The sequence below is a fragment of the Cebus imitator genome, unplaced genomic scaffold, assembly GCF_001604975.1.
Source record: "Cebus imitator isolate Cc_AM_T3 unplaced genomic scaffold, Cebus_imitator-1.0 Scaffold0, whole genome shotgun sequence".
NCBI classification, from domain to species: domain Eukaryota; kingdom Metazoa; phylum Chordata; class Mammalia; order Primates; family Cebidae; genus Cebus; species Cebus imitator.
This window is the reverse complement of record NW_016107315.1, coordinates 15,527,884-15,545,831: the sequence shown is the minus strand read 5'-3', so window position 1 is coordinate 15,545,831 and position 17,948 is coordinate 15,527,884. Positions and strand designations below refer to the sequence as shown.

Below are 17,948 nucleotides of genomic sequence, written 5' to 3'. Positions count from 1 at the left end.
AAAAAAAAAAAAAAAAAAGAAAGAAAGAAAAAAAATCTATTCAGTCCTTTCCAAGCCCATTTGTCAAGTGAATCACATTTGTGCTTTCTCTTAAAAAAGGCGGTTTATAGTGTATGAGAGCAGTTTTTGTAAATTAATATCATCATTAAAAACAAGCTGGCCTCGGCGCACACCTCCTTTAAGTTGTTATTTGAGGCTGCCGTGCTGAGCTCCACAGACAGCAGTTTTGGCATGGCCTGGGGGCCCAGGGGAATATTAACTTACAAGGCTTTCCCTATTTTGCTTCTACATGTCTGAAACTATTTCAAAACGTAGCGACTGAAATACAAATTATTAAGTACGCTTTACTAGAATGTAAGAAATGTATTTTACCCCTCTCCACTCTTAGGAGAAAAGATGGTTGCAAGTGAATTAATGTACTTATAAGACATGTCCTGGCTGCTTCTGAATATCTGTATCAACACATAGGCCAAACATACAAAAGGAGAGTTAAATTAAAAGTCAAGTCAAGTTCATCTACAGTTACACCCTAGAAGCAACTTCAGTGTCACCCTAGGGTTATAAAACACCATTTTGTTTTATTAAGCTTCGTGAGTTCTAACAGAGAGGAACTGCCTTATGTGAAGTGAAATGATAAAAAGGAAGTCTTTGGTTTCCAGTTGACAGAAGAAACCAAAGAAACCAAATCTAGAGTTTCCAGCTTTAACTTTGCAAAGATGTCCTTGTCCCCTTCTCTCTGGTTAGGGTCTGTCCCCAGGAAACAGGTACTAGAACGGGACTGGGAGCGTGAGCTGTTGGGGGATTGGCGGTGGGAGTGATGCCCTGAAGCTCCATGGAGGGTGTGAATTTTTATCCTTTCTGTGTCTGCCTATGTGTGGCTCAGGGCATGCCTGCTTGTCCCTCTGCATGTGGTGTGTCCCCCGTCTTCCGCCCCAGGGTGCAGGAGCAGACACTGCCTGGATACATACAGTCACATGAGGCTGGGAAGTGTCTGTGGGTCTCCAGCAGCTGGAAAAGGTTTGAGTCCTGTTGGCAGATGTTTGCTGTTCCAGCCACTTCATTAATGTTGGAAACAAAACCCCTCACTATTCTGACCAAAGCCCCACTTCATGATTGACAGCTGGGGTGTGCTTCCTCCCACAGGAGCCCTTCACAATCTGAAAGCAGGAAAGAGGGAGTAGGGGAAAAAAGGGAGATAGGAGCAAAAAGGGAATTGGGCTAATGCCATTGCTAAAAAAGCGAAATTCTCAAGGGAAGAGGGGAGTTGGGGAGAGGCTCATTTAAAGAGAAAGACAAAATTAGCATGACTAGTTAAGATTTGATGTCCCATCTAATATACCATATAATTTAATGTTCCCAGCTTTCACGCATTCATTGATTCATGACACATTTACTGAGAACCTACTGTGTGCTATATGGGTATTGGTGATACAAATGAAGAATATCACATAGGGCATTGGCCCACCTGGTCATTGTCCAGTGAGTGACATAAACATGCAAAAGACAATGTAGTGCAGGAAATGCTGCCATAGAAGTAGGAACAGGAATCAGCAGCCTTGGGGAGTGTGGAGACACTTCACAAAGTGGGTGACATTTGACATGAGTCTCTAGGTTTTGGGGCAGAGAAGGACAGAATAAGGTGCAGAGGGCATTCCAAGTAAAGGGAACAAACTTGTATAAAGGCATTGTGAAAGCCCGTCCTTGTGAAGTAGGTTTTATGGTCACCATTTACAAACGAAAAAACTGAGGCTCAACTTAGGGTGCAAGTGATAGAGAGAGCAAGGATGCAGACTTCAAGATAGGGAATCTCTCCCTCTCCACTGCACGTGGGACTTGTGTCCGTAGACCCCTTCTGAGATTTCTTGCCTCTGTAGCGGGAAATAGAAAAGATGGAAAATCCAAAAAGGTGAATTGGAATTTTTACTTCTTCACCTATTAAAACACCGCAGATTTCAAATCAAAGGACTCGACGACGGAAGTGTCTGGATTTTGTGCGTTTTGTGCCTGTGGCCGAGTGGAAGCAGAGAGGAGTGAGAGCGCGGGGCGACGCGGCCAGCCGTGGCGAGTCGGGTTCCAGGGCGATTCTCGTCCTCCGGGCGCCTGGTCTTGGGCTCTGTCCCTGCGGGTGAGCCACCTGCAGCCTTCCGCGGGGCAGCATCGCGACCACGGAGCGCGAGAGCGAGTCCAGACCCGGGTTTAGAAAGAGGGAAGAAGGAGAGGAGGAGGAGGGAGGTTAGAGAGAGAGAACAAGGATGAACGACGGGGAGAAGAGAGGACACGAGAGAAAACAGAAACGGGAAATTCGACAGAGATGCGGAGGCCCAAAGTGCAGGGAGCAATGCGGGGACCGAAGAAGGGGGAGGGAAGAAGAGGAGAGGAGTTAGTGGCGGTGGAAGGAAGGCGAAGAGCCGGAAAGAAAAGAGGCTGAGAAAAAGCAGAGCAGTGCGAAGTCGGAGCCCCGAAAAGTGCCCCGAGCACGCGCATTCTGCGAGCACAAGCCGGGCGGATAGAAAGTCTAAACGCGACGCGCTCGGGCCCTCGCCGGGCGTCAGGTCGCGGTGCTGTCGCTCAGGTGCTGGTCCCCAGCTCCAAGCCCGCCTCGTAGTCGGCGCTGCGGGTGAGGTCGCTCACCCGCCTCTCGCTCTCGGATCCCTCAAGCACTCAGTTTACTGGCGGCTGCCTACCAGCGGCTCACTTTCCTGGGGCGCCTAGAGCTCCTCGCCCGGGATTGCCCTGGGAGCTAACGCTGTGGCCCCAGGCCTCGTCCCCAACTCAAGCGCAGCGGTTTCCTTCTCCACTTGCGCCCGGGGGGAACCCTCTCCTTGGTGGCGTCGGACAGCAGCGCCCGGGCTGAGCGGTGAACTGTCCTGGGTCCCGCGCCTTGACAGAGGACCAGCCTCAGGTTCCCGCCGCGGAAGCTGGGGGCGAGCCTCGGGCCAACCTGGCGACCCCGGAGTCCGACAGCAGGACTCGCGGCCCCACCGGGACACCTGGCAGCCGTTCTCGCATGCCCTTCAGCAGCCTCTGCAAGGAGAAAGAGAATGAAGGAAAACAACTCTAAACGGAAAGGAGGGGAGAAGAGGCCAGTTTGCAAATACTTTGGGAAATAAGTTCCCCAAAGACGCGTTGCGGGTCATGTCTAATGCTAGGCTATGACTCTGCCTGTTAACATCTATTTTCTCACACCTGTAACTCCAGCACTTTGGGAGGCTGAGGCGGGTGAATCACGAGGTCAGGAGTTCAAGACCAGCCTGGCCAAGATGATGAAACTCGGCCTCTGCTAAAAAATACAAACATTCGCCGAATGCGGTGGCAGGCGCCTGTAATCCCAGCAACTTGGGAGGTTGAGGCAGGAGAATCGCTTGAATCCGGGTGGCGGAGGTTGCTATGAGCCGAGATTACACCACTGAACTCCAGCCTGGCGACAGAATGAGAGACTCCGTCACAAAAAGAAAAAAAAATCTATTTTCTTTAACAGCCTAATGATTAGTCTTCCAGGCATGTCCCTCCCTCTGAGTTTAACCACCAGCCCAGGCGGCTTGCTTCCACGGCCACCAGGGACCCCTAGGCAAGCGGCTCCGCGGAGAACCCACCGGGACTCGCCGATTCTAGGCTGAGAGCGGGGAAGAAATATCACCGGCCCCAGACTCGGCCCTGGGGAAAGCCATCCGTGTCTATAATTCTTAGTGTCTCTGTTGTGCGTTTTCCTTCCAACCCCGCGCACACTCATTCCAAAGCAAAGTCATGGCAACCGGCACGCACCGGACTGTTCCGGCGCAGGCTGCAGGAGCGGAAGCTCAGTGGGGTCCCCTTTACGCAACGATTCCAATCAACAACTAAAGTTAGTACAGATCTTGATTGGAACAGACCCCAAGACTACGAGCCTGGAAAGAAAAAGGCGAATCATCCCATAAACACCTGTCTTCGCGACTTTCTAACCTGGTGGCGTCGCTAGGGAACCGATGATTTAAAGCCGCTTTGCCTGAAGGCTCCGGCTCTGGGAGAACCCCGACGGGATGGGCTGCCCCAGGGCCCCTAGAATCATGCAGCTCTGGCCCTTTCCGACGAGGAAAAAAAAGTTTTACAGGTTTTTCTTTAAAAAAAAGAAAGAAAAAGAAAGAAAGGAAGAAAGAAAGAAAGAAAGAAAGAAAGAAAGAAAGAAAGAAAGAAAAGAAAGAAAGAAAGAAAGAAGGAAAGAGAGAGAGAGAGGAAGAAAGAAAGAAAGAAAGAAAGAGAAAAGAAAAGAAGAAAAGAAAAGAACGCGCACTTTTTAAAAGTCAGGGTCTCGCTCTTGTCCAGGCTGGAGTGCAGTAACACGATCACGGCTTACTGCAGCCTCGAACTCCTGGGCTCAGGATTTCCTTCTGCCTCAACATTTCCAGTAGCTGGGACTACAGGCGTGCACCACCATGCCGATTGTTTTTAATTTCTCTTTTGTAGAGGCAGGGTATCACTATATTGGCCAGGCTGGTTTCGAACCTCTGGCCTCAAGCTGTCCTCCCACCTTGGCCTCCCAAAGTGTTGGGATTACAGGCTTGAGCCTCCGCTCCCGGCGATAATTCACACTTTTACTAGTTTTTCTTTTTTTATCTTTTTTTTTCTTCTTCTTCTCAGTTTCTTCTCAGGGTAACGGACGGGACCAGGGTCATTTATGGTTTTGGATCTTGGGGCAGTCAAGTTTGCAACTTCAGCGCAAAAGTCCTACGCTACGGGCGCGCAGGCTTAGCGCGGGCAGCCAGGCTGTGGATGGAGGGCTTGGGAAGCTGCGGTCTTCGGGAAACCGTCCAAGCGGGGAAGCAGAAAGGCACAGTGGGTCCTCGGGGGCTCTGGCGCTGTGGCCCGAAGTCCCTGGAGCCTAGTGAGGACTAGACTTCTTTCTAGTAAGAGACCTGAACGTGCCCACCCGCTGGCCGGCGGGTGGCAGGACAAGCACTAAGGTGCGCATGAGGGACACTGCCCCTGGGAGCGACCGGCCAGGGTCTTGGCCGCCGGCCGGGGTGGGGCGCGCTCCCCTCACCGCGCGAACACTCCTGCACACACACCTGGAGCGCGTCCCGGGGGGAGGGGGGAGGGGGAGGAGAGCCACAGCGAGCGTCTTAAAATAGAGAGCCAGGCAGAGGAGTGCTAGACACCAGAGCGGGAGGCGGCGAGCGAGAGCCGCCGGGCACTAGGCGCGCAGGTCAGCGCCGGAGTGGCACGGGCGGGCGGGGGTGGGGTGGGCGCGTACGCCCCTCAGCACACACTCCGCACCCGGCCCTGCAGGAAGCGCACGCTGATTGACAGCTGCGTTGTCCCAAAAAGGCTCGGTGAAGATGCTGATCTGCGGGTGGGTCTAGACGCGCGGCAGGCGCGCCCGCTACCCGCTCTCCTCCGCGCGCCTCCCGAGCCCAGTCGCCTCCCCAGCTGCCAGGAGCGGGGCCAAGGCCCCGCCGTCGCGCCAGCCCCGGGGGGTCCGGGCCGGCCGGGCACTCGCAGCCGCGCTCGGGCCGGCGGGCGCTCGCCCCGGCTCACCATGCACTGCCACGCCGAACTGAGGCTAAGCTCGCCCGGCCAACTCAAAGCAGCCAGGCGGCGCTACAAGACTTTCATGATCGACGAGATCCTCTCCAAGGAGACCTGCGACTACTTTGAGAAACTTTCCCTCTACTCCGTGTGCCCGTCGCTGGTCGTGCGACCCAAGCCCCTGCATTCCTGTACGGGTAAGACGCTCCGCTGGGGGATTAGTGGGGTGCGATAGCTTTCACGTCCGTGTCGGTCGCTTGTGTTTTGCGACCCGAGGGCGACAGGAAGGGCTAAGTTAAGGGATTCTTTTCTTGCGCCTCCGCAAGCGGTGGGCAACTGCGACACGGCGGGGAAGGGCCACGCGAGGTGTCGATCGCACAAGTGGAAATAAAATAAAGGCGGCACGGCCTCAGGAGTGGGCTGCTCGCGCAACGCCTGATTGTTGCAGCTGCAAGTTCAAACACTTGACCGGGTTCAGTGCCTAAATCATTGTTTCAGGAAGTGGTGTTGTGGATTTCACACTTGAGCTTGGCAGCCTTGCATCTCACCTTGAGGTAACTTGTCCAACCTCCTACTGTCTCCACTGTAAATTTTACAAGTAAATCAATATCCCGAGGTTCCCAACAAAATCCCAAATTCACTGAACTTTGCTTAAAATGATCGCCCTCTGGGAAAGTAGTGCTGGAGTACAGTGCCTTTGTGGCACAGGCGGAAAAGGTCACCCCTGTTTGTCTTAAGCGCCGAAAACCAACAATGATAACAATAAAAACATCACCCAAACCTGGTTTTCTCTCTTCACAGGAGCTAAGACCAATAGGAAAAATAAAGAGAACTTAATACATATATTGAAAACGTAGTAGGGTTTCTATTAAAAATAAATCCGAGATATTTTTTAAACTTTGAAGGCATTAAGAGAAGCTCCAGGTTTCAAAGTTTCTTGGCATTCTTAGGATTTAGGTTATGGGACATGGGTATAATAAAACGAAAAAGAAGTAGGAACACTTTTAATCAGAAAAAACATTATTGACTGTGCTTTTCCATTAAAGGTTAACATAATGTACTTCCAAACCAAAAGAATTTTTGAGGTTATGTTAGTTGTATGGGAGGCATGAGATAAATTAAATTGCCCTTACAATGAAAAAAAAATGAAAGGCCAGCAGTTTTGGAAAATATTTTTTGGAACATTCAGGCCAAAAGTTGCTAATGTGCAATGTGTGGAATCCTGTATTTCTCTAGGTTCCATTGATAGTCCCTATATGACAATCAATAAACATATGATAAATACATACAGTGAAGTTCTTTCAAAATCAAATTGTTCCTACATGTATTTGGTTGTAAAATGTATCCTGTATTCAGTTATGCCTTTTTAGAGTTAATTTGTCTGTAAGGTGGAATTAGGCCTGATATCCCATGACAAGCCTTGTAATATTGAATTTTTAAAACCAAGAAAAATATGAAACAAGGAACAAATAAGAAATTTTAGAAACAAGGTAGATCTCCTGAGTGTTGATATTTTTATATTTGTGAGTAGGTGATGTGTGTGACCCTTGGATACATATATACTGAATGGTGTGGTAGGTTGAATATTGTTTTGAGCACAAATCATCCTTTGCTGTAATAACTCAATTCCCTTTGAGGAAAAAGAGGATCTGTTTCAGTCATTAACATTGCATATGGGACATTCCCAGGACAAAACAGAACAACTTCTAAGCACCTAGGTAGAGCCTAGTGCCGGCATAATTTTCAGTGACTTTGTGCTCTGCGTTGACTTGAAGGCTGCTTTTCCTGGCTTATAGGAGTCATAGAATTGGATCATAGAAGAAAACGTGGCAGAAGAGTAGTAATAAATAGCTGCAGAGAATAGTCATTCAGTCAGAGGTGGCTGAGTAAGTGCTGTGTTTTATTGAACCTTGTGTGAGAAATAAATAAGAGGAAAATAAAATGATTCATATGTAGTTCTGTGAGTGTTATAAGTGAAATGCACATAGGTCACAGACTAAAGTATTGCTCAGTCTTGTGGTTTTCGAAGTACACTGATCGTTCGTGACAGAGGGTGGTTGTTGGCCATGGTTTTCTGGTCCCATTATTCCAGTGTTTTCTTCTTTCAGATTGTTAGTTGAAAATGTGTCGTGATTTTACTCTAGTTGAGATTAAAATATAGAAACTGGGATTTGCTGGTGGAATTAAACCCATAAAAACTGGCTACAAAAGTTCATACTTTCAGATCATAAGCCTTCAGTAGGTTTACAATTACAGTTAAAGCCTTACATGTATTAGATCATGGGAATCCCATTAGTGACTTCTCAGGGGTTTTGCAAATACCATACTTTCAAAGCATTTTTGTTGTTTTTAACTGTTAAGGTCAGGATAAAAATCTTCGATTAGTTGAACGTAATCTTTTGTCTTATTAATTAAAAAAAAACAACAATAAGTTGCTGGCATTCCTAATTAAACCGTAATTTTTTTCTTTTCTTTTTTTTTCTTTTGCTAGATAGAATGAAATATTTATCACTTTTGGTGGACGCAATGCATAAAAAGTTTAAGTGAAAGGCATACATTGGAATTAAAGTTACTGAACTTTCTCAGCCTTTCATTTACTGATTTAAGGTTTAAATAAATGTAACAGAAGTGAACTGCATCAGGTAAAATAACGGAAACTAAGAGAAAAAAAGTCCTCAAAATTAAAAAGTTACCAACATGTACACTAAGTGCATAAAACTGGGGTGGATAGAAAACTACAGCATTAAAAAAAAGCACACACTGCATAATGAAACAGTTCATGCTGTATAGATTTAGTAACCTAAAGGTCAATTTATGATACCAAATCTCAGGCAGAACAGCATGTATTCAAGCAAACCAAGAAATGGAAATAGTTTTCATCAGGCAGATAATCACCTGACAGGAATTTATTGTTAGACACTCTAGCCTTGATGGAATCCTCACCTTCCAAAAATTACTTTTTAATAGGCTCTTTCTTATTATAAACACAATAATTTTAGTTCTAGAAAGCTGTCTCTAAATTTCTTTCGGTTTCCTAGTACATCTTGTAAATCACCCCAATAGATGCTGCAAAAGGGAATCCTTTCCCTGTAAGCCCACCGCAGGAAGTTTTATCATTACATTTAAACTAAAATTTAAACAGCTAAGCCCAAAGAACGCCTCCATTTGAAAACAGTTGTGTCTTTCAGGCCACTGGTGAGGGGTGGAATATGTTTAGAATTAAGTTAGTATATAACAAGTTGGTTTTATTTTTAAATCTGTAAACAGTAATCCCCATGCAGAAGGAAGTATGTTGCCATTTAGAAATCAGAAATGAGTTCTCAAACTTCAGACCATTCACCATCATTACAAAAGCCAAAAAAGAAGTGCGTTGCAGGATATCATAAACACTCTTTAACCTTAGGATGCTCTATTTTCTTTTTCTGGTCGTGATTCATGTTTCTTGGTGGAAAAGCCACTTGCAGAAAGTTGGCTTCTTAGGGTCAAATAGTTTGCAGAGGCGTCAACATGGTCGTTTTGGAAGGCTCTGCCTTTCAGCCTGGTCTTTAGAATCAGGCAATTTCTAAATTTGAGGCATATTGAGAACGAATGGACAACTTCCTTCACAAAAATAAGGGTTGTTACAATTTACCCTAAGGGTTTTCACTTGAAGATACTGATAAATGAACCCATGGTACTAATTACTTTTATTACAATTTTTATACTTAGAACCTATTAGCTTACATTTACACACGCACATTTGTGGGCAGGTGAGTGTAGATACTTGGACATTTTACAACCTGTGAAGAGGATGAGACTTTTAATTATTCCACTAACCTACAGTCTAATTCCTTTCTCCTTTTCTGGCAGAATGGTTCTGTTGAATCTCTCACCTCTCTCTGACCTTCGGTGGTTAGTCCTACAGAGCTGGAGGGGATCATCAGATCATATATCAATATCCTCAAACAGAAGGTATTTTTTTTGCAAAATGCCAGAGTCACGTCAGTGCTTCAGTATAGATTCAGTCCACTCTCTACGCCACCGTCCTCCTTGTCCGAGTGCTCAGGAATCAGGAAGACTTTTCCAACTTGGTTACACACGCGGGACTAACCCGTGCAGCCACACCCAGGCGACAGTCAACCAGCCAATTAGGAGGGACATTGGGGAAGGGTGTTTATCTTAGGAGGTGGCGTTGAGAACATTTTATCCTTTGGTGGATCCAAGAGAAGCAAGTTCTTCGGGGTAGTGTCCTTGGGTGCATTTTTATCACAAACACTGGGTGTCATCCCAGCAAAAAGTTAAATGCAGTGCAGACATATATAATGTCTGGTTTAGGAGTTAGGGAGCTGGCTGGTGCTTCATGGAGTTGGTTCTGGTGACTCTCCAAATCTCAGCTTGGTCTTTTTCAGAGACCCAAACCGGTAGGATCTCGGTAACCTGAGATTTGGACACTGGAATGTTAATGGAGAAACATAAACCAGGGTCTGGGAAAATGATCATTATCAACAAACATTTGTATTTCTGCCAGAGGCACATAGGCTTTTATTAGCAATTACTCATAACTGCTTCTCCTGTTCCCATTGCAGGGGTAAATAAATAGAGGGATGCATGGGATCTGAGACTCATCCAGGGTCAGAATATGTTTGGAACTTAGCTCTTTCGGGATCCTTAGCTGTTATCTTGCTACTCCTGAAGTTTTATAACTTTTGTTAGCGATGCCAAGAGGTTCCTTAGGAGTCAGTTTTAACTCACGAATAGTTCATTAGCAGTGTCTTCTCTAGCTCTGATTTTTCTACTAGCAAACGAGAAAATGACTAGACATTTTGTTCAGGGTTGAAATGCTTCTCCGAATGTCCACTCTTCAGTATCATTTAATTCAATAATTTAATTCAACAAATATTTATATTTGCTTGGTGATGGTGTTGTCATTGAGCCATTATTTTGAAGTTTATTCTAACTCTTGACTAGCAGTTAGGGTGTTTTAAAAAATCCCTCTCAACTGCTAGTAGAACCATGGCTAAGCCCTTCTTTTTTTTTTTTTTTTTTTTTTTTTTTCCTAGTGTATGTGATAGGCCGTTTGGAATTGGGATGGGGGAACATTCTGACAATTTAATACTTTTGCTTACCATGTGGAATTTTCTCTTTGAACTCTACCTACAGGGTGTTATCAGCAGCAAAATTGTCAAACCAACTTTGCTAAATACAACTCAAGTGAAACTCTATTATGAAGCTGATTTCCTACAGATATGTTTGTTTTTTGTTGGTTGTATTTCTGGATCCAAGACTGGATTTGTGATAGAAATGCGGACAGTATAAAGTTATTAGTTTTAGCATACCCTAGAAATTAGAGTAAAAAGATTAAGTGCAACGCATCCCAAAAATCCAATATGAAAAAGAGTAAGGACTGCAAGAGATTATTTCAATTACAAAGAGAGATTAACAGGAGAAAAGGAAGGGAAGAAGGAAAGAAAGGGTAGGTTTCTTTGAAATTCTTGAAGCCATGCAGATTTAGCCTCACAGCACAGCGTTCCTCAGAAAGGCTGTACAGACAAAACAAAAGGTGCTTGTGAAATTCTGTCGCTCTATGGACACTAAATGGCTAAAGTTGATTTTACTTAGACACGTGCTGGGGCCTCTTCAGGGTTGAGATACAGAGCCTGAGCTCTCTTCAGCATTTAGCCTTCACTCTGGAAGACTGAGTAAATGTTAAACCAGAAGCAATTTTAGGTGTTATTTGCTCTGTGTTTTGAGGTCAGGTAGGAGGGGCAATAGAGATGCAAAGGTAGGTACATCGCATGGGCTAAAGCCTCTTCATTTGTTTTTGTTTCTTGAGATAGGATCTTGGTCTGTTACCCAGGCTGGAGTGCAGTGAGACAATCTCAGCTCACTGCAACCTTTGCCTCCTGGCTTCCAGCGATCCTCCCGCCTCAGCCTCTCTAGTAGCTGGGACTACAGGTGTGCGCCAACATGCCTGGCTAATTTTTGTATTTTTAGTAGAGACGGGGTTTCACCATATTTGACAGGCTGGTTGCAAACTCCTGACCTCCGGTGATCTGCCTGCCTTGGCCACCTGAAGTGCTGGGATTACAGTCATGAGCAACCACGTCCTGCCAAGGCCTCTTCATTTGTACTGAGCTTGTGAATGTGCATGTTGTGGAGCCTGAGGGTCCTCCTTGCCACATGCCTGTCCACATGTGTAGTTACTGGACTAGAGTTGGTGAGTCTATGGCCAAGCCCATTGATGAGCTCTTCACTGAAATAGAGGCCTGAGAGGACTCAGGTGGGATGCACAGACTGAAGCCTCATTTTGCATCCTCTGTTGGGGATGCAGTTCTGTTTTACACTCCAGTCTTGTGGAACTGGTGTTTCTAGTGTGGCTCTAGGGATACACTCACAGCTGGATTAGCCACCTTTTACCCGAGAACTTGCTAAAGCCCACGGGTTATCAAAGGACAGGCAGAAGACCACGTGCTGCAGGTGGTATCTTTTCTTGGAAGCAGCATGACAATGAGAAGAAGAGAAAGATTGAGGGCATTGGCACAAAGACTGCACGCGTGGAGAAGCACATTGGACCTGTCTGTCGGTGCCTGCCTCCATTTCAGCTGCCTGAGAGAGGATAGAATGGTAGTTTTCTCTCCACAGCACAGACGACAAAATCAGAATTGGCATCAGGATTTATTAGTAATGGGATTCAGACAAGGACTTGGTACAAACTTGGTGGCATTAACAAATACTCTCCAGGAAGAGAGGTGCTTTGTTTGTTTTTTAACCAGAAAACCTTTGGAAACCCTCAGGATTTAATTTATTTTTATTACAGCTTAATAACAGAAGAAGAAAAGTCTTGTTAAAATAAATGCTCTAAATAAAAACACAGTTAATTTTCCATTACAGTGTCTAATTACTCATCATCACTAGGGCATTTTTATATGGCAATTTAACTTCTCGAAAGTGGAAACTTGGCACACATTGAAGGAAGAAAGCCATGCACCTAGATAGATATCAGAAGTTGGTCTAATTATATTTGGGCTCGAGTCGAATCTTAACATATGATTGCTCTCAAGAAGAGAGAAGAGGAGGCCTCTGTCCGTAGTCACCAAGGAGAGCCTCTGGTTACTTGAGTGCCAGTTGAAACTGAATACAGAGGCAGAGAATTCTGAACTTTAGGTGATGTTCAAGTACATGTGAAAAGGGCCCCTGCCAGTCACCAGTTGAAGCTGATTTCAGGACTGCTTGAGAGGTCTGGAGGGCAGTTCTGTGAGCTTCCTTCTGGCAGAGTGCACACAGATGACACAGCCTTCCTCCATGTACAGGTCAAGAGATGACTGAAAAGAAGCCAAGCTGGGAGGATCTTGGCATCAAACTAAATATGTTCCATGTGCAAGCAGACACATTTGCAAAATTCCTTTTTATCGCTTTCGTTCCAGCTTACCAACATGTTCTTAGGAACATGGTCTCCTGGCTATTGGGGATAGATGAGTATTTTCACAATGTGCATTGAATAGGGTTGGCTGTTGCCTAGGTGATGTCAGTGCACTTCTGATCTTTTTTTTTTTTAAAGATGCAGTTTCACCTTGTTGGTCAGGCTGGTCTCGAACTCCTGATCTCAAGTGATCTGCCCACCTTGGCCTCCCAAAGTGCTGGGATTACAGGTGTGAGCCACCACGCCCGGCCTCTGATCATTTTTTTTTTAAACCCAGTGTATGCATTGGTAAGTGATATGATGATTATCCTTTGGTTTTTCTTATTCAAGGATTACGTGCTATGTGGAGAAATGGAGTGGTCTTGGGCCTGATGGAATTTCTTTCTATATTTCTTTCCTGGGAAGTACCTGGTACTGGCAAGTCGCTCATATCAATAACCTGCCAGCCTCCACTGCCCAGCTCTTTCTTTCCCAGAATTTTTTTCACTCAGTGAATTAAACATCACTGAGACTCAGGATGATGGGCATTTCGCAAAAGAGGTCACAGTCTTGTGTGGACTGAAGGAAGTGTAACTTCCATGCTTAGTTTAAGCAATGTCTAGGATAGTTGACGTTGTACATTTCCTTACTGGTAATTTATAGACAATAGAATGCTGATATTGTATCTTCTGATCTTGAGGAAATTTCATGGAAAAGAAGATTTGCTGAGACTTCTTTTTCTGAGTCCTACAGTATTTATCCAAAGGGAGGCACAAACTTGAGAGAAATGCTAGAAATGCCTTATACCCTAAACCATACTCACAGGCATGCAATAATAGTAATAGTAATTAGTGACGTTTTAGAAATTACCTAACATGTAACAGGCACTAGACTCAGTGCTTTCTGATCCGCTTCAAAGCATCTCTCTGAGATAGGTTTATCATCTCTCTTGTTTTTTTTTAATATTTATTTATTTATTATTTTTTGTTTTAGAGACGGGGTCTCGCTTTGTTGCCCAGGCTGAGTGCAGTGGCTATTCACAGGCACAATCCCACTACTGATCAGCACGGGAGTTTTGACCTGCTCCGTTTCCGACCTGGGCCGGTTTACCCCTCCTTAGGCAACCTGGTGATCCCCCGCTCCCGGGAGGCCACCATATTTATGCTGAACTTAGTGCGGACACCTGATCGGCATAGTCCACTGCAGCCCAGAATTCCTGGGCCCAGGCAATCCTCCCACCTCAGCCTCCTGACTAGCTGGGACTACAGGCATGTGCCACCGCACCTGGCTCATCTCTTTTGTTAATAGTAGAACACTAGAAGCTAAGTGACTTTCCTAAAGTCACAAGATATAAAGAGCTCTTATGAAACAATAAGAAAAATGGGCAAAGGCCACAATTTATGAAACAATAAGAAAAATGGGCAAAGGCTACAATCAGGCAATTCATAGAACGGAAGATGTAGATGGCCAGTAAATGTGAAAGAATGCTCAACCTCGCTGATAAATGGAAAAACCCAAATTAATATGAGATACCATTTTACACTCACCAGCTAGACCAAAATGAAAGGACAATATCGATTGATGATAAGGATGTGGAGCAACACACGCCCTCCACACTTTGGTGGGAGTGTTGTATGGTGGGATAACTTTGGAGAGCAGTTTGGCAACATCTGGCAAAGCTGCAGACACACAAACCCTACAGCTCAGCAGTTCCACTTCTGTGTATGTGCCTGGAGAAGCCAGTATGTGAGTGCAAAAGGATACCTGTCAAAATGTTCACTTGCATGTTATGTTAGTAAAAAATAAAAAACAATTTTTCCATCCCTTCAGAAAGAAAAATGTTTAAAATAATGTATGCTCAGCAAACTGACACAAGAACAGAAAGGCAAACATCGCATGTTCTCACTCATAAGTGGGTGTTGAACAATGAGAACACATGGACACAGGGAAGGGAACATCACACACTGGGTCCTGTCAGGGGGAGTGGGGGCTAGGGGAGGGATAGCAGGGAGTAAGGGATTGTGGAGGGATAACATTAGGAGAAATACCTAATGTAGATGATAGGGGGATGGATGCAGCAAACCACCATGGCATGTGTATACCTATGTAACAAACCTGCACGTTCTGCATATGTATCCCAGGACATAAAGTATAATAAAAAATAAAAATAAATAAATAAATAAAAAATAATAATGTATGCTATATCCATGCAATGAAATTCTATGCAGCGTTAAAATAAGTGAACCAGATACACTTGTATTAATATGGATAAATTTTAAAAATACAATGCTGAGAAAAAAACTGGTAGATTGATACATACTGTCTGATACCATTTATTTAAATGGTTGAAAAGGCATAAACTAATATTACATATTGTTTAGAGAGGCAGGGGCATGGGAGGAGGGAGTACTAACCACAGGTTTTAATGTTCCTATGTAATTTATTTATTTATTAAGAGAAAAAGGCCTAATGTGAATGTGGCTAAGTATTATGATGTGATGAAACTAGGGTCATGGGTACATAGATGTTACTGACATTATTCTTTGTACTTTTCCATATATCTAAAATTTTTCATAACATAAACATTGAAAATCGATAGCACAAGAGATCACACATGTCCACAGAACTCTTCATCTCGTGGAAATGTCAGTCTTTTTCTTAATAGCTTTTCGGTCCTGAAACAGCAGCTTTTAAATACAGAGCTTGTTGTACGTAGTTTCACAGTGGAAAAATGACAACACTTTATAACTAAACAGATGTCCAACTCACACTGAAACAACCACTGTGGCTTCTGAAACTGGCTTTTGGATCTTACTAACTTTGCCTGGCTGGCTGGGGTTATTATTTATCACCAAGATAACTGCTGTTTCCCTGGTAATGCTTTGGCATAGAAGTAAATAGCTCTCTGAGTTGGGTGCATGCTCTTGAAGGATTACTAGTGAAGTATTTGGTCCCCCACACCCCACCCATATACATCAATAATTTTGCAAGAGAGACTTGTCAGGGTTTTTCTGCTGCTTCTTAATGATATTTAAAATCATAATAAACTGCCTTTGATTGCACCTTGCTTTTACCAGTATTTGCTGATATGGCAATATACTACCGATAGCATTTCACCTGTGGTCCTTTGGAATTGACAATTTCATTGACAAAAATTGTCTAAGGACAGTTGTGTTGAACCAAATAATCTAAAAATGTTAACATTCTTAGCAGGAAAGAATTACGTTGACATTGGCCTATTATCTGGCGTATTATAGCGTGTAGTCATGTTTTGATTTTAAAACCTTGTTCAATATGTGGCATTGGGGATTGCTAGAAGGGATGAATGCTGCCAGGTGATCTCAGAGAGACGTCTGTTTCTAGTCATTAAAGGTCGTCCTCTTGTTTGGAGGAATTCACCAGGACCACGTTTTACTCCCGAATGACAACCGTAGTGGCAGAAGCTTTATTCAGCCCAACACCAAAGACATTTTTCTTTTCCCTGCAAAATAGTCCCAATTTAGAAATGTTGCTTTTAGACATTTTGGGAAAAGCATGGCCTTTTGGGAGCTCTGTGTCCTTCCAAAGGGAAAGTGTTAGTGTGGAGGAAACAGTTTGTACCATGGAGAGTCTGCCAAAGCGTTTCCCCTCCCGCGACCACTCCTGTCTGCCTAAATAAACACAGAGACAAGGAAACAAATCAAAGCGCTGGGAGGCCTTCCGCCCACCCACACGATCTGTGGCCCGTGTGGCTGCACTTTCTTTGCTCCTAAGAACAAAGACTGCGGCCAAGCTATACATGACGGAAAGGATGGTGGCTCTGTCAGATCCGTTACCAGGGTACAGACTTTCGTGAACCCTGGTAAGGACCCTTTCCTTCTGCGTTTTGTTTTACCCAGGTAGTCACGCACGGTGGCTGGGATCAATTAAACAGACTGACACTTTTGCTTGTGCCTCACTCTTTCGACCTCCTGGAACTCTCCAGCGAAACCTTATTCCTCGTAAAACGAACTAGCCAGGCTTAGGGCTGTGAACGTAGAAAACACTGTCAAGGAAGATATTCCAAAGAGCTGCCGCGGGACTGCGTAAGTCAGAAAAAAATGCGGAGGACTTCTGCCGGCAACCCAGGAGGGTCTGCTCACTGGCAGCAAATCTGACAGATCCACTTTTGAATCTCCTGTCTGGAACTCCTTGCGAAAAGACAAGCAAATATTTAGGATATTTAGGGTAAATTTTAAACGTGTTTCACTGAATGACAGAGAGAGGAGGACGTTTTAATATGGTTCCAATCTAAGACCTTTTTCTATGACTAAAAATTTTGCTAAAATAATTGGTAAGTCACCCCAGAGGAGATATTTTGGGAGAGTGTTGTTAATTTTGTTATCCTTGGATATCACGGTAACTCATTAATGCTCTCAGCACGTTAGACAGCTGCGTCTATCGGAAGCATGTTTTCAATCGTCAGTTTAGAGCAAGGCATGCTAGCCTTTTTTTTTTTTCTACTGGGAGATTGAGCCTTTGCTGGTTAGAATAATTAGCTGCTAAACAGAATGTTTCATTTCTTAGGGAGCTGCTAAATAGAAATAACAATAATAATAAATGGTAACCACGTGCCTGGCACTGCACTAGGTACTTGTATACATAAATGTGTTCTAGCCAAATAGAAAGAGTTGCTATTACCACCGCTTTTCAGGCAGGGAAAGTGAATCTCAAAGAAGTTAAGAAATGGGAACGGGGTCACATGAGTAAGTGGCAGGGACTGGAACTTGCATCTGTCTCTTTCAATGTAGAGTCCAATACTGGATATGATTATTTGGAAGTTTGTAAACTAGAATATATCTGTCTCTTTATGTATAGGTACCATACTATATGTGTGTGTGCATAGATATAAAAATATATATATGTCAAGGTCTAATTAATGTGTCAGCTCTGTTGGAACTTGTTTTGAAACTGCCAACTCTTTTACACATATTTACACTCATTTCTTGTGTGCTAGTCAGTCTTTCATTTCCTGCAGTGATTGAGGCAGTGGGGTTTTGGGAGGAAGCGAGGTAGTTAGGGGATTGCAGACCTGTCGCCGTCTGGCTAT

The 17,948-nt window shown here is 44.5% G+C and overlaps 1 protein-coding gene across 1 annotated transcript in view; it reads left to right on the top strand.

The window, feature by feature from the left end:
- The first annotated feature begins 5,190 nt into the window (after positions 1-5,190).
- The window catches only part of BARX2 (BARX homeobox 2), a 76,745-nt gene continuing 63,987 nt past the window's right edge, over positions 5,191-17,948 (top strand). Inside the window, exon 1 of the mRNA XM_017523380.2 lies at positions 5,191-5,699. Within this exon, the coding sequence (XP_017378869.1) occupies positions 5,513-5,699 (187 nt within the window). The 5' untranslated portion in view covers positions 5,191-5,512. The remainder of the gene's footprint in view (positions 5,700-17,948) is intronic.